Source organism: Cyprinodon tularosa, unplaced genomic scaffold, assembly GCF_016077235.1.
Source record: "Cyprinodon tularosa strain WSP-4 unplaced genomic scaffold, ASM1607723v1 ctg303, whole genome shotgun sequence".
In the NCBI taxonomy this organism is placed as follows: domain Eukaryota; kingdom Metazoa; phylum Chordata; class Actinopteri; order Cyprinodontiformes; family Cyprinodontidae; genus Cyprinodon; species Cyprinodon tularosa.
In genome coordinates this window covers 81442-96709 of record NW_024039012.1, presented here as the reverse complement: position 1 = coordinate 96709, position 15268 = coordinate 81442, and the positions used below count along the sequence as shown (strand labels likewise).

The following is a 15268-nucleotide window of genomic DNA, read 5'->3' as shown; positions in this document are numbered from 1 at the left end:
AATAATAATAATAATAATAATAATAATAATAATAATAACAAACATGGTTTGAAAAAGAGTTTTGGAAGAGGTTTAGACACTTATAAGGAAAAAACCTGTGAGTTAGAGACAAGGTAAATTTACCATTCACTACGATTTGACAAAAAGTTTTCACAATGAAAAAAAATACATAAAAATTCACATTAAACTAATAAAAATGCTAAAAAATAAACTTAGTCTCCTTGTAAACCACATTACAACTACATTGCCTATACATATCATATTACTTATCACAGTACAATACTTAAAAATACTGAATAATAATAATATACTATATAAATATATAATATTTATATCATATAATATTATAATATATTAACATAAAATGTTGTGTTTATCATATTACTAATTAACTGCACAAAATATAATTATGTATATATTTAATCTATTTTGACTTCAGTTTAAATTGTTTTTAGTCTAAATAAATATGTGTAATCTAACTGAAAGGTCATTATAAAATTTGTTTTGGTCTTTCAAGGGGTTGTGACACATATAGGATATGGATATAAATTATTGTGATATTATCTTTGACTCATCTTCCATGTTATTAAAATTAGATCTGAGGCGCCTTCTATTCATTCTGACATCAGTGGTCTGAACTATGGTCAAACTTAAGATGGCTGCCCTCTAGGCACGTCGACCTCACTGCCAGCAGCGTCCAATGAGGCATCTATGTATTAATGCCTATGGGTATGAAAGAAACCAGCACATCAGCAGCAGTATTGTACAAAAAAACTTTTTAATATGTCTATCAGCATATTGTACATATAGGAGCAAATGCCCAATGCATAGAAACTAGAAGCAAAATGTCTTGAAATATATGTCATAAGACATAATGCATGACAGATTATGAACAAGCTATATATTTGATAATTCCTATTTGTAGTCAGTTTCATCAAGGCATCAGTATAGCATTTCTAAGCAGATACAAATTAAAAGCACTATAGAGCCCTGCTGCTTAAACAAGAGAAGCTTTTATACTGTTGGTAAAACGTGAGGAATTTGCTTTTTTAGTTTGTTTTAAAGACTCATATTCCAAAAGAATCTTACAGTAACCAACTGACAGTGAAAACAGGAACAAAGTAAAATATAAGCTGAAAATAAAGCCTTGGAAGGAGTAATAATTTGCAGTAAAAATGACTAGAGTACCGGCTGCCATTGTTAGCTTTGATAAAAACCGACCGTGTCAATCCATAAAAAAACAAACTGTATGTACATATAAAAATAATAGTTTTACTCTAACAGAAAAAATAAAACCCAGTTTAATCTGTAACATAGATTTTTTTTTGCTAAAATGTACAAGATAAGATGTATAAAGGTTTATTAGTCATAAAAAAAATGAAGCGACCGTCCAAGCTCGTGTCAGAGCTGAACTGTCAGACTCTGACTCCATAAAAGGACTGGACTGTGTGAAGCAGCACATCAAAGCCTCTGGTGTTTAAGCAGACATGCATTTGGCAAGAAAAATACATGTATTTTCCTTAGAATAAAAACATTACAATAAGAAAGCTTATAAGATCTATATTTTAGCCGTGAAGAAATTAAGTTGCTTTGAATGCTAGGATAGTTATGAAACCTTTCTTTAAAAAATCTTCAGTGTAAAATAAAAATATTTGCTTGTTACTTAGTCTGCCAAGTATAATTTTCTGAAAATCATTTCATAACTAAGAGCCATTGTGCAGAAAACATGTAAAAACCATAACAAATTAAAGCAGTGCTAATTTTTTTTTTTCTATACTAATTTGTCTGGAAACTACAGCATCTCCATGTCTGCTTTTTCCGTTAGAAGAGAAAATATGCCACTATTCAAGCTTCTGCTTTGTTCTTTGAGTTTTCTGCAGCAGCCAGACTTCCTTCGTTCTCCTCCTCTTCATTAGGAACCTGTAAAAGCAGCAAATCAGCATCATAGCAAAATATGATGAATGGATAATGCAAACAGAGGTTGAATGCAAAGCAAAAGGCATTTCTCAGAAAGAGAAATGGGAATCCATACCTCCCAGTAAAGAGAGTCATCAAAGCAGTTCTGGTCTGGAGGCTGTCCCCAGAATGGCAGCTTCATTATCATCCCTGGAGGACAACAATAAAATGTTTGTTAAGTCAGTTTTTGCAGTTTCACTGTTTCCATTTTCATCCCCACTCACCAGTTATAGCACCTCCTATCAGAGCGAACCCGAGGGAAGAAGCCAGGGCAGCAGCTTGCATGGCTGCAGAGCTGACATTTAAAGGAACAATAACATTATTTCAAAGCAACAATTCTGTTGTACCTTTGTTTTAGTTACCATGAATGGAGCATTTACCCCGTTTCCGCTTTTCCCAAAGCCACAGCAACAATGCCAGCCAATCCTCCAAGGATGCCAGGCATGCCGTGCAGGTTGTGGACACCGCAGGTGTCCTGGATACCCAGGTTGGATGCCAAGACTGGCTGTAGAGGAAGAAAAAAAACACAAAATATTCATTGTTTAAAAAGCAGCAATTTTCTTTCAAAGTAATCCTCTGATAAGTATGTTTACCATTATTAATCCCTACTAACTATATAAATTCATCCTATGGGGCTGGAAAGTCTTTCATTGCTGACAAACAACCCAAAACTATTTATTATTGGACTTTTACATGTAAAACAAAATGGAAAAATGAACTCTTTTAGAAAATATTTTTTCACTATCCTATCAAGATGGTTTTAGTACCAAAACCCCTAGGATTTTGACAAGGATGATCTGTGTGGTTCCTAAAACATGTTGAATAACTTTGCATAAAGCTTTCGTAATGTTTTTTTTTGCTGTCTTTCCTTTACAGATTAAAAGAGAATAACCCAAAGGCAGCGTAGGTGTCAAAAGTTTAATGTGGATGTATTGGGGGATCAGGGCTATTATTTTAAATGCAATGCTAGAGGGATGAGAAGCATTTCTCATACTATCAAATTTTGCTTGGACTTTTATAACCCAGGCAAGAGGTTTATTTATATTATTTGCACCAAGTTTAGTTTAAAATAAGTTGTACTGGTTAGGTTCTCACCTTTACAGTCAATGCGGTTCTGTCATGATATAAGCTTTAGCATAGGAACCTCAGTAAAGGTTCTAGTTCACAAGTGAATGGCGTGGGAGATTGATAAAAGTGGGCCTCTTTTGGGACAATGGGGATGTTGATCTAGACCGTTTTAATAAAGACAGAGTTTAGTCATAAAGTGAAGTTTCTTTATAGAATGAAATAGAAGCTGATAGAATGAGGCTCCTCCATAGGAAGACTTTCAGCCTTGGAGAGGAAAATTTTTCTTGAAACAGGAGTTTGGATAAAAAGTAATGCTTTTCTGTATCAGAAGGAGTTCTCTTAAGAACAGCTCCTGCTTTCTAGGCATTTCCCACTGGGAGGGAACATCTTGTAGTACGCAACATGAACTGAATGATATTGCTAGGAAGGTTAAGTTCTGAGTTTTCCTGAAAGAGCTGCTAGACTTTTGAAATATTGTCTCTTTCAGGTCACATATTTGGTCTAGGTACATGTGACAAAAAAACAGGTTCTTCCAAGTAAAGAATTTCTTTCTGATCTAGCTGTAATTTACTGGAGCTATTTTTTTTACACCAACTTGCTTGCTTTCAACTCACCGAGAGGTATTTGAAGCCCAGGGTGGAAATGATGCCAGCCACAAAGCCAATCAGCATGGCACCAAAAGGCTGGATCTGCATGTCGGCACAAGTTCCCACTGCAACACCTCCAGCCAGAGTGGCATTCTGTATGTGTACCTATGTTGATGTAAAGGTAATTAGTATAAGTTTAAAATGTAGTTTAGTTATCTACTTTAGATGAGTGTACAGCCTTACCATGTCCAGTTTTCCTTTGTGCTCCACCAAGCTGGAGAAAGCATAGGCAGAAAGCACACAGGCAGCCAGAGAGACATAGGTGTTGATCACTGCAGTGAGCTGAGGGGAACCCCGTTCAGCGATGGCTGAGTTGAAGCTGGGCCAGAACATCCACAAGAACACGGTTCCTGCACAATTAGTAAGTTTAGCTTGGATGATACGACTCATAAATAAATAAACATTGGATTTCATAGCCTGTAAGTCACAGACTGCACTACTTTTTTGTGTCCACTTGGTGGGAGACATGGTACAGGTGTAGAAAACTGAGCAATGGTTTAAACATACTGCAGAATATTGGCTGCCTAAATGGATCATTAACAGGTGTTGCCTGTGTGTATTGAGGGAAAATGTGTCCTAACTTGAGGAATTCATCTTCATATTATTAAATGTATTGTAATTAGACAGTTTAAAACAGGTTGGATTTAGTTAGGAAAATGCATTGTAAAAATCTTTACAAACAAATACAAAACTCTTAAAATAGCTATTTATACCGTGTCACTACAAACACCACCATGTTTATTTCATTGTTTTCAGTTGGAGCTTCACTGTTTAAGAAAAATCTAAAGTTTTGTATGGTGCATCTTTGTCATGCGTACAGTTATTTTTTTGTTGTGTTCATTTTTCTTACCAATCATTGCAAACATATCAGAGTGATAAACAGATCCATCGTTCTCATGTCCGTTACTCAAACCAGGTCGATAAAGAACGCGAGCTACTGCCAAGCCAAAGTAAGCACCAAAAGCATGGATGATCATTGACGCTCCAACATCATTAGCCTGTAAAAATTAGATGTTTTACAATGTTTTTTAGGTAAAATGCCAGGATTAGCTTTGTGATCATTGGTTTGTGCTATTATAATCTCACCCCCAGAATGTTAGCCACCAGATGCTCATTGATGGAGAAGATTGTGATCTCCAGGATGGTCATAATGAGGAGCTGCACAGGGCTGGTTTTACCCAGAACGGCACCGAAGGAAATCAGGACTGTAGCTGTGCTGAAATCTGCATTGATCATACTGCAGAAAAATTGAGATAATATCTTGATAAAATAATAAACAGAACTATGATAATTTTACTCCTGATTAATTCTTTTTATTTTTCTCATTTGACTGTCTTGCAGGAACTTATGTGGTAGACCAGCACACTGTATTGGATGAGTACGAAGAGGAAGGAAGGAAGGAAGGAAGGAAGGAAGGAAGGAAGGAAGGAAGGAAGGAAGGAAGGAAGGAAGGAAGGAAGGAAGGAAGGAAGGAAGGAAGGAAGGAAGGAAGAAAGGAAGGAAGGAAGGAAGGACTTTGTCTTTAAAGGGTTGCATTGATCCATCTTACATGGAAGGTTTTCCAAACAGTTTCTTTTTCATTTTCAGTGAAAGCCTGAACACTGGTCAAGATGTTGTTTTAACTATTTATTTGTAAAAAATAGATTTCAATCTCATAACTCATCCTTTACATAAAATCCCAATGAAATAACTAAAGCTTATGCTGTTAATGTGACAGAATGGGTGACCGGTTAATGGGTATAATACTTATTTAGGCATCAATATTAAAAAGCTAAAAGCTTTTAAAAAAGCAAATTTTTGTGTTTTTGATTGCATTTGTTTCAGCAATTTTGAAAACATACCCGAAGATGTTCATTTTAATCTTGCCATCCGTCATGTGCCACAATCCTTGCATGAGGAGCCCCCACTGGAGACCGAAGGCAGCTAGCAACAGGTTGACACCCACACTGCTGAACCCGTATTTCTTGAGGAATGTCATCAGGAACCCGAAGCCGATGAAGATCATGACATGGACATCCTGAAACACTGCAGCATAGCATAAAAAGTGCATTTCATCGACTGCTAAATGAGGACATTATAAAAATCAAATGAAGCACGTCAAGGTAAAACTTTCCATTTGGGTTTAAACCATTTCCTCATGGATTCTTCAACTTGTTTTTTTATTTTAAATGACTTATTGAAAGTTAGTGAACTTAACAGGAGTCATGTTTCTCAACAGAGGTAACTGTTGTCACTTGTTTGCTGTGAAACCAAGTTAATCTAACTATGAATAGCATTTTGGGACAATTCTTGCTTGGTCTTTTGCTCTGTGGCACCTCTGATTAAGTGCATATGATCCTGTTATACTCCTAAAGTGCAAATATATGCTTTAAACAACAAAAATAGTGATACTTTTTGTTATGTGGCACTTTTCACAAACAAGGAGAAACAATCCATAAAATGCTCCCAAAGTAAAGAGTTAAGTGCAGGTATTTTTCTGAAGGATGCACATAAAGTCTGGTACTTCCTTGAAAACTTATCATCACCAACAGCTTTTATATTTCTGAAGCTTAGTATGATGAGTCTCTCATGTTGAAAATATGTCAGATATATAGGCTGGGAAACAATAGGCTGAATTCCCTCACCTCCTTTTAAATTTGCTATAGTATAGTTTCTTTACACAAACCAGGAGCTCTTCAGTGACTTGGGGAAACATGTTGGTAGATTTTCTTTACCAATGCTAAGATATGAAAACAAATTAAAAACTTATGTGCTTTCTGGATAACAGCTGGCCTCCAGAGGGTTTTCAAATGCAAGACCACATGTGGCCCCTGACAGCCTATCTAATGGAGCTTTTAAGCTATGCTTTCATCACTTGTAGGGGCAGCGATTGTTTTTAGATAATTCAATAATTTAATTACTTTTTCATTTTAGTGACACTCTGCCTTCTTAAATAAAAATGCACAAAATTTAAGACTGCTTGGACAGAGAATGAGTTGGTGGTTTTGCTCCTGCTGAGATTGGTATAAATAAGTAAACAAATAAATAAACAAGCAAAATAAATAAGTTGGCCTCAAAGTGACTCTGGAATAAGATAAACACAGTCTTTTCAAATTGATTTTATTCACATTACATGCTCTCCACAATATATAGACTAGCAACTTTCTAAAAGTTGCTAGTTTGATTAGCATGGGGGTAATATGCAACATTAAGAGGCTTCAATACGGTAAAAACAAAGCAAAAAAACATATTAAATGTTGGTCAGAAAGACAAAGATATAAATAAAAAAATATCAATATCTACAGTAATATACTGCGAAAACTGAAACAAATCTGCTTAAGAAATCCCCACTAAAAATAACAGACCACTAAGCTATGTGAATGCTAGCTTTATTGGGTTCAAATGAGAAGAAATCTGATTAAAAAGAACTCTGTTAAGAAATTAATTTAATCAATCGCTTTTGTCCTTCAGTTATTTTGAAGGTCGGAGATCTGACCTGCACATAACATTGGATCCTACTGACATGTATTCCAGATTAAGTCTGGAAAACCTCACTCTAAACAACTGTGTTTAGGGTCATGATAGCTATTGTTATCATTATGAGATAAGAACAATGCACTTTTCTTAAACTTACAAATCTAGACAAATTTTCTATAGTTTTGGTAATGTTGACATGTGAGGCGTCCATGTTGGATTGTGAAGTTGGGGAGAACTTCTACTGTAATTCAAGTTCTTTTCATTATAAAAAAATTATTATATAGGCTTCTCAGACACTTAAAATCTGACTATGAATGAACAGTTTATTTAATTCCCTTTCTATCGGCCACAAAATTTCTTTGAAAATGTAAGATTTTTTTTAAATGGTGAAGTCTTTAAAATGTGAAGTTTAAAGTGGAAATGTCACCAAACTTAAATATTTGCCTCTTCAGTCGTACGTTACAAATGGGAAGAGTGTCACATTTACATTTGCTTTTTTTCTTTCCTGATTTGTAAAAAACTATAGTTTCTCCTTACAGCTAGGCTCAGAATTGCTGCTACTAGCAATACGAACCTACTGCAAGATGCAAAACGAAATGTTTGCTTTATGTTATGTCTGTTTTAAAGCAGAATTGTATTTTATATATTGTTGGTATGGTTGGTTGGTGGTTGGTTTGACATCTTGTTTTTTTTTGTTTTTAAATATAACAACTCCTATTGGATGTAATCAAAGTTAAGACAGAAAATTTGCTTTATCTGTTGGTTCTGGTTAAAGATGAGTGATTTTATACCCTTAATTGGAATACTCTGTAAAAGTAAAGTGCATGGATCAACATCCATCAAATCTTTTCAATTAACTCAGACCATGTATATAGCGGTAAATCACAACACATGACATCTCTAAGAACTTTGCAAAGTAAGTTTAGTAGAATCACCGGATGCTTTGCGTCATTGACTTGCACGAATTGCTTCTCCTGGATGAGCACCATATTGTTGAGTTTGCAGCAATCCCTCATACTGAGCATGCTTGTAATGCAAGTAGAAAAGGAACCTCCCCTTTAACAGCTTAAGCACCTCCTGGTGTCATGTCCGACCGCTTTTATTTATTGATGTACAAATATTGTTTAGCAGAAATGGACCAATTACAGAAAAAGCTTACTTAAGAGGCATTATGGCGGTTTTGACTTCCATATAGATGTCATCCACTACAGTTAAACCATAATTTTTCTCTAACCTTCTACATATAAACTCTGGAACAAAATGTTCACTACTTGAGATATGCTGGTGAAGTTTCTCAGTGGAATGACTAATTGAGATACTTCATATGCATCCAAAGTGTTTCTTAAACTTCACTTTTTCTTTGCACAAAGTCAAAGAAATAGAAACATTCATGATTAAGATACTGAGGCCATACATTACTCCTAAAACTAATTTACAGTGTTTTCAAATTATCTAGTGTCACTTTATGTCACTTTACGTTTCCTCTATTGTTCATCAAACCTTTGTGAGGTTTCCAAAAAGCAACTGTTTTGAAAAATGCTGGAGCACACTGACACAGTAAAAAAAGCAATAACAAAGAAAAAAACTACAGGTATTAGTTTTAAAACCTACAACCCTGTATTCCTCTACTTTAACATGCATTTACAATGCATGCCAATCAATTCTCTCCACACTGAACTTTATACACATGCAATGAGGAAAGCAACCGGAATCATTCGAATTCATCGATTCTGTGAGACACAACACTTTTTCATTAAATTATACATTGCCTAAAATCAAATGTATCTGAAAAGGCGGTGAAACTTAGCTGACATAAACAATTTGACTTAGAAGCTGTTTTGCTGTTTTTGCACCTTTTTACCTTTTTATTATCTATGAAGACCCCAGTCCTCATGAACAATAGATATCCAAGAGGACTTCTGAACATCTGCAGCCATGATTTAGCCCTTAATAAAAAGAATACTAAAACACCTGTTTATTTAATCCATTCAATTAATTCCAATGTCATTTTAATTCCACTGAGGTATAAAAGGACATTTTTATAAGGACATCCTTTGCTTTTCACTTTTTGTAAGCATACCAGGGGAATATTGACTTTTTAACATATTTTCATCTAAATTTAGGTCGAAATATTCTTCCTTTTAACTGAAGATAAATATTTTATTAGAATATGAATTTAAATTCTAATAACAGTTGAGCCGAATCAAATTTGTTGATCGTAAATAACATTTCCAATAATTCTTGTTCTTGTTTTATTTGTTTGTTTGTGTGGATTATCTTTTAGATTTCTTTTTAACTTAGTTCATTCCAGTGCTGTGTCCAAACAGTTGATTTTTTTTTCAAATGTTGAAATCTACTACGATTCAGTACAAAAAACATGCTTCCTCCTTACATATATATTAATCGAATCCTTAAGCATATACGCCTCAACCCAGATCTCAATGTGCATTTGCATATAATGTTTAATATACACTTTCATTGCAAACACAGTTATGTTATTATTTAAAAAGCAAAACGTTTCAAAAGTTAATATGATGGGAATAAAATACTGAGGAGTAGATATCTGGTTTATTCTAAAAGATACATAATCTACTTTCTTATAATTTTTTTTCTTTTGACCACTTTCAGATTACTGGCTGCTTTTATTAGACCTGCTTACTTGTCTTTGCTTGTAATGAGTTATTACAATACAGTGATCAATGGTTTAAGGATGTCTGTGAAATAAAACTGGTGAGCAGCCACTATAAATGGCGACACGCCCAGAAGTTAGGTAACGTTGCATTGGCGTGCCAAGATCAGAGAAAATGTGTGAAATGTATGAGTGAAGACTGATGCCAGCTGTGCAAAAGTTATTGTTCTCTAAAGGCAATCTGCATTAAACCTAAAGCTATTTCACAGCTGCATTTGAATTTATTTCAGCATCACCTTCAAAAGGAGGATGAATGATTTTATTTCACAATTTTTCTGAGCTGAGCCAGATAATCTCAAAACAACATATTTCCATATTTAATCAATAACTGTATGTTCATGAATTAATTCAGAAAAGGGGAAAAAATATATTCAAGGTAAAGTAAACATTGAAACATATTTATATCAGCTTTTATTATATGAAAATAAGGCTAGGAAGAAATAATACATAATCTTTTACAGTGAAACTAGATCGTCATATCTAGGGTGAAAGATTTCAAAATTCTGGAGGCTCCACTAATCTCTGAGACTCACACCTGCCCCACCCAGCCATCAGCAGACCAAACAGCAGCTCATTAACTGCAACTTCAGTCTATGTTTTATGCAGATAAGTTGCTCAGATGCAAAGAGGAGCCTCAGTGCCTCTTTGAAGGCACAAGGCATCTTGGAGATGGGATTCTCACAAAGCAACAGAAGCTGCAATTTGCTGCTCTGGCCACCTTATAACTGACTGTCTGTAATTACCTCTGTGACATACTAATGAAAATCACATGTAAGCTTTTTTTCTGCCACAGATCACACTTTCTCCTGCAGGATCCTCTTAGATCCTTGGCTGCAGAAATCTGACTGTAAGAAAAGCTTACTAGTGCATCTTTAATAAACAAAGCAAAAAAATTATAATCATGCACCTGAAACTACTTTTAAATGTTTCTATGTCTGTTTACAACTAGTCAAGGTAAAAGCACATAAGGAAAGACGATCTTTTGAATCTAAACCTTCAAAGAAGTTTGCTTGAATATCAGCTATGTCCCACATTTATTTTGTTTTAGAAAAACAGCCTAGTCTTTTAGATGTTTTCTTTGCACCTTTAGGTAATTAAAAAGCTGCAATGCATGTAGATTAGCCTTAGGATTAAGTTAATAGTGAGAATCCAAAAAAGAGCATCCATCAGCATCACTTACTAGGGTATAGATCCAAAGGAGATTTTTCAGTGCCATTGGTTTTGTGGTGATCATCATGATGGCCATGCCCATCATCATAGGTCACAAACACAGCATATAGGATGATGGTGATAATCTCCAAAATCAAGGCCAGGATGGGGAACTTCAGCCTCATGTTGGTGGAGTACGCAGGCATCCTGAAACCAACTCTTGTTATCTTTCTACAGCTCTGTGTCAGTCCCTCCCTATATGTCCTGTGTTTAGGGGTTGAGCCGTCTAAAAAGGGGGGAAGAAAGCGACGTCTGCTTTTAAACTGGTACAGTTGTTTTTTTTTTGACCAATGAAAAGGCAGAAGACTGAGGCCTCAATGGTGAACACCCCCCACACTCCCTCCACCCCGCTCACTTTACTCACGAGGGATGGGTTTCCTCTATGGACCGTAGGGACAGCCAAACAAAAAAACAAACATAATAACACCCAACCATCAGGCAGAGATAAACTTCAGCTTTCCTTCCAGCTCAGAGATATTTCTGACATATTTCTGTCTTAGGCTTTTTTAATGTAAGAAACTTTTCTTTGACCTTGAACTTTTTGTCAGGTTATGCTCAACATATAAATATTTTCTTGATAGTAAAACTATTCCTACTGATTGAATTATTTGGTGGAAACCACAAACCTGACTGAAAGGTAAATTTTTGGTTGTAGGGCACAATTGCAAAGTTTAAACATATATTTAAGACATAAAGATTCATACCCTCTGGTACACTCAGATATAAGCCAGTGCAAAAAAAATTATAGGAATTTTCTGCAAAATGAAACAATTTGTAGTTTCCCAGAAGCACTTTGCAGCAAGACCCTAAAGCACAATAAGATCTAGGATGGGATGGTTTGTGTGTGTTAGAATGGCCTAATCAAAGTCTAGAAATAAATTCAGTTTAGATGGACTTCAAAAGTTTATTAGCTAGTTTTAATCATGTAAAATCTCAATATAAATATAAATATATATATAAATATAAATATAAATATATATATTTATATATGTATATATATATATCTAAAAATTGTAATGTTCCGAAATATTTTCATGCCTTTTGGTAATCACTTGATCTTACATCATCAATGCTAATTTCTTGAATTTTGTAATTGCATGATTAGGAATAAATGAATAAAGCAACCTTTACTTATCAGCATCAAGATCACATAGAAAAGCATGTAGACCTACAGATTGTTTAATCTACTACAAGAAAACTTTTCAAACCATATACGAGATGCAATTAATTTCATTAAGATTACAGAGGATAAAGGAAAAACACAAGGCTTCTCATTTACTCCTAATTTGATTAGATTCAGCTGCTACACTTGATTTTAACCTTCCATATTTAGCCCCCAGTGTACAGACTGCTAATGCATCTCATACATTATACAGCCATGGTCACATGTTTAAAAACATTTATCATAGAGTTCAGTCAGTGTCATATTTATTCTGGGTTTTAGTGCTCCATTTTTTTTTCAAGGGATGGGTTGTTATACACCTTACTTTTTTTTCAATTGTGGGCCTCATATATGAAGCCTGAAAGATAAATGTTATAGATAGCCAACTACCAGTTTAGTCCATGAGGCAGACAAACTGTTTACTTTTGAGACAAGACTTTAATTTTCGATAAAGCTCAGTGTCATCTTAGTCACGTTATCCTGAACTATCTCTATGCTGCTGTAGGCTTACGCTGCTGGAGGACATTTGGACCACTTTTCATCGTTCTTCTTCATTCTATCTTTTTTTCTCCCATTCTTTGGTATTTGTTAGTTTAACCTCTAACTTTATGTTCCCTCTGCTAGCTTAATCTGGAATCTGACCATCCTGGAAAGATATATCAACTGGACATAGCAATAGGCTCAGCTTTTACTGTGACTAACTGTATGTGCTCATCATAGGTGTGAGGGATTTCTATGGAGTCAAAGACAAAATGTAAGCAAATATCCACTGCTGTCTCTTCTTTTTACCAATCTGACTGTATTATCTGTTTGAATTGTCTCTATAAAGTACCCTGAGACTGCATGTGTTGTGAATATATGCTATACAAATCTGAATAAATCTGAAAACTGAATTGAACTGAATCATATATAAATCATTGACACCAAGAGAATAAGATTCTGGTATAAATTCAGGGAAGTTATTTGGTATATCTTCTTGGCCAAACTAATATAACACACTTATAAAAGCTTAATCAAATTTTATTTTAGCCCCACTTATCCAGTCTAGAAACTGTTCTAAGTTCTGCTGTTAGACCCATTTTTCTTGAAATTTTAAGAAGGTCATCCTCTTTTGTCATTATTGCACAACCCATGCACGACACTTTGTGTATTGGATTTACCTCAAAACTCAAATTGAAGTAATTTGTGAGATGACAATGTCCCATGTAGATGCTTTTGTTCTTCATTGTTTGTTTTGGCCTCCAAGGCCAATGTAACGTACCATCCATAATAAATGCAGAGGTCAGATACGGTCGCGTTGTCTTGACTTTATAGCTCACATTTCCAGCTTTCGGGGGCCTTCAAATTGAAATTTCCTGTGCTGGGATGCAGGGCTTTTGAATACAAACCATTAACCATTTATTATTTGTACAATGTTTGGATAAAAGCTTCACCTTGATTCCTCCAAATATACCTGCTGCTGTCTTTGTCAGTCATAGGCTTCACTCTGGACAATGACCACATTGGTCAAGCTTCTAACAGTTCATGGTCGTCTTGAGTCATGTTGGTTCCTGTACTGTTCGTGGAAATCCTGACATGTTTCCTTAGATCTAAGGAAACATGTTAGGTTGTCAGATTATTTAGGTTCTATTCTGGTTGGCATCATGGTGAACCGTAATGAAAAAAAAAAAGTAATAACAACACACACAACACTGCATCCATGTGTGGTGTTATTGGGAAAAACTCAAAGAAATCAGGAAGAGAATTTTATTTTTAAATTTGTTAAACTTTCAAGGCATGTAGGTACCATGTTTCTCTGTTCAAACATCCATTGTGCCAATGTGTCAAAAGGATCAACTTTCATGTTAAATTATTAAGGTAAATGGCCTGTACTTCTATAGCGCTTTTTCAAGTCAGGAGACTTGACCAAAGCTCTTTACACTACATTCAGTTATTTACCCATTCACTGACAAACCGATGGTGTAGCCACAGTTGCCCTGGGGCTTACTGACAGAAGTATGGCTGCCTTACACTGGCACACCCAGGCCCTGTAAACACCATCAATAGATACAGTAATGCGGGTGAAGTGTCTTGCCCAAGGACACAACAACACTGAACTCCAGAGGCTTGAACCATCAACCCTTCCATTTCAGGGCAAACTCCTACATCTGACACCACTGTGGCCCCATTATTGGGATCTGAGGTAAATTAAAAGGCAGTTTGTCCCATAGAGTCAAAAATTTTCTGCCATGCGCATAAAAAGCCATTTAATTCTCAACTGGCTTCTCATAGGAGGCATTGTAGATGTTTGCTTGCTTTGATGTGTTTCGCTGATAAGTGATCTGAATGCATCTTGTGTGACTCCTTGTTTTGACTCGATCAGAACAGCAGGTGACTTTTACATAATTCCCAATTGTAAACCATTCTATCTCACTTCAGCTATGATCTGACATAAGACCCTGATTTGACGAGCGACTCCCACAGTCAGCGTGGTAACAATCATGTCAAATTTCCTTCGCCAAGAGCTCCTTGATGAAGATTGTGAGCTTTACAAATGAGCTGAGTAACTATAATCGCAGCCAGCAAAACATTTCTGTTTGTCTTGGAGCTGAGAAGAGGGAAGGTTTCCCCAGGCCCTGTGGGAAATTACTTCCAAATGTTGAGATATATTGAAACCTCTGAAGCTCTTCTGAGAGTAATCTACTTTCCCAGAATAATTATTGCATCAAAGTACAGAGGAATGATTTGTACAAATTTTTGGGCACGCTTAGGTGTCCAGCTGGTGAAATACTCCATCCATGACAAAAATACACTAAAAGGTCTCCCTCCTGTGAAATTTCAATCTACTGCTGTTTGGTTGTTTTCAGCTTGTTTAGTTTGTCTTTCAGGAACTGCTCTTGCTAACAAAATGTATAAAGCAGGTGTATAATTTTTTTAAATTCATTTTAATAATGATAAACTTTTAAGATTGCCATTTAGGTTGGGTGCTTAATAATATTCAAACAGGCTATTTATGATAAAAGCCTTGAACACAGCATCCTTCAAGTGAAATGTGGTGGGAGCATCATGCTTTGGGAATGTTTTTCAGCAGGGAAAAATGGC

The 15268-nt window shown here is 35.4% G+C and overlaps 1 protein-coding gene across 1 annotated transcript; it reads right to left on the bottom strand.

The window, feature by feature from the left end:
* Nucleotides 1-759: 759 nt before the first annotated feature.
* On the bottom strand, nt 760-11269 carry rhag (Rh associated glycoprotein). The gene is made up of 10 exons (XM_038291880.1): nt 10997-11269; nt 5513-5696; nt 4758-4908; nt 4522-4669; nt 3855-4021; nt 3639-3776; nt 2337-2461; nt 2181-2251; nt 2033-2106; nt 760-1920 (listed from the first exon to the last, which is right to left on the bottom strand). The coding sequence occupies exons 1-10, from the start codon at nt 11169-11171 to the stop codon at nt 1846-1848; spliced, it is 1308 nt and encodes a 435-aa protein (XP_038147808.1). The 5' UTR covers nt 11172-11269; the 3' UTR covers nt 760-1845.
* Nucleotides 11270-15268: the final 3999 nt, after the last annotated feature.

What these genes read in the sequence shown, in the direction of transcription:
- rhag (XM_038291880.1), bottom strand. Translation starts at nt 11,171, where the DNA reads ATGCCTGCGTACTCCACCAACATGAGGCTGAAGTTCCCCATCCTGGCC. An exon ending in TGGTGGCTAACATTCTGGGG is followed by an intron (nt 4,670 to 4,757) that starts GTGAGATTATAA and finishes TAATTTTTACAG; the next exon opens with GCTAATGATGTTGGAGCGTC. An exon ending in GATAGGAGGTGCTATAACTG is followed by an intron (nt 2,107 to 2,180) that starts GTGAGTGGGGAT and finishes GTTGTCCTCCAG; the next exon opens with GGATGATAATGAAGCTGCCA.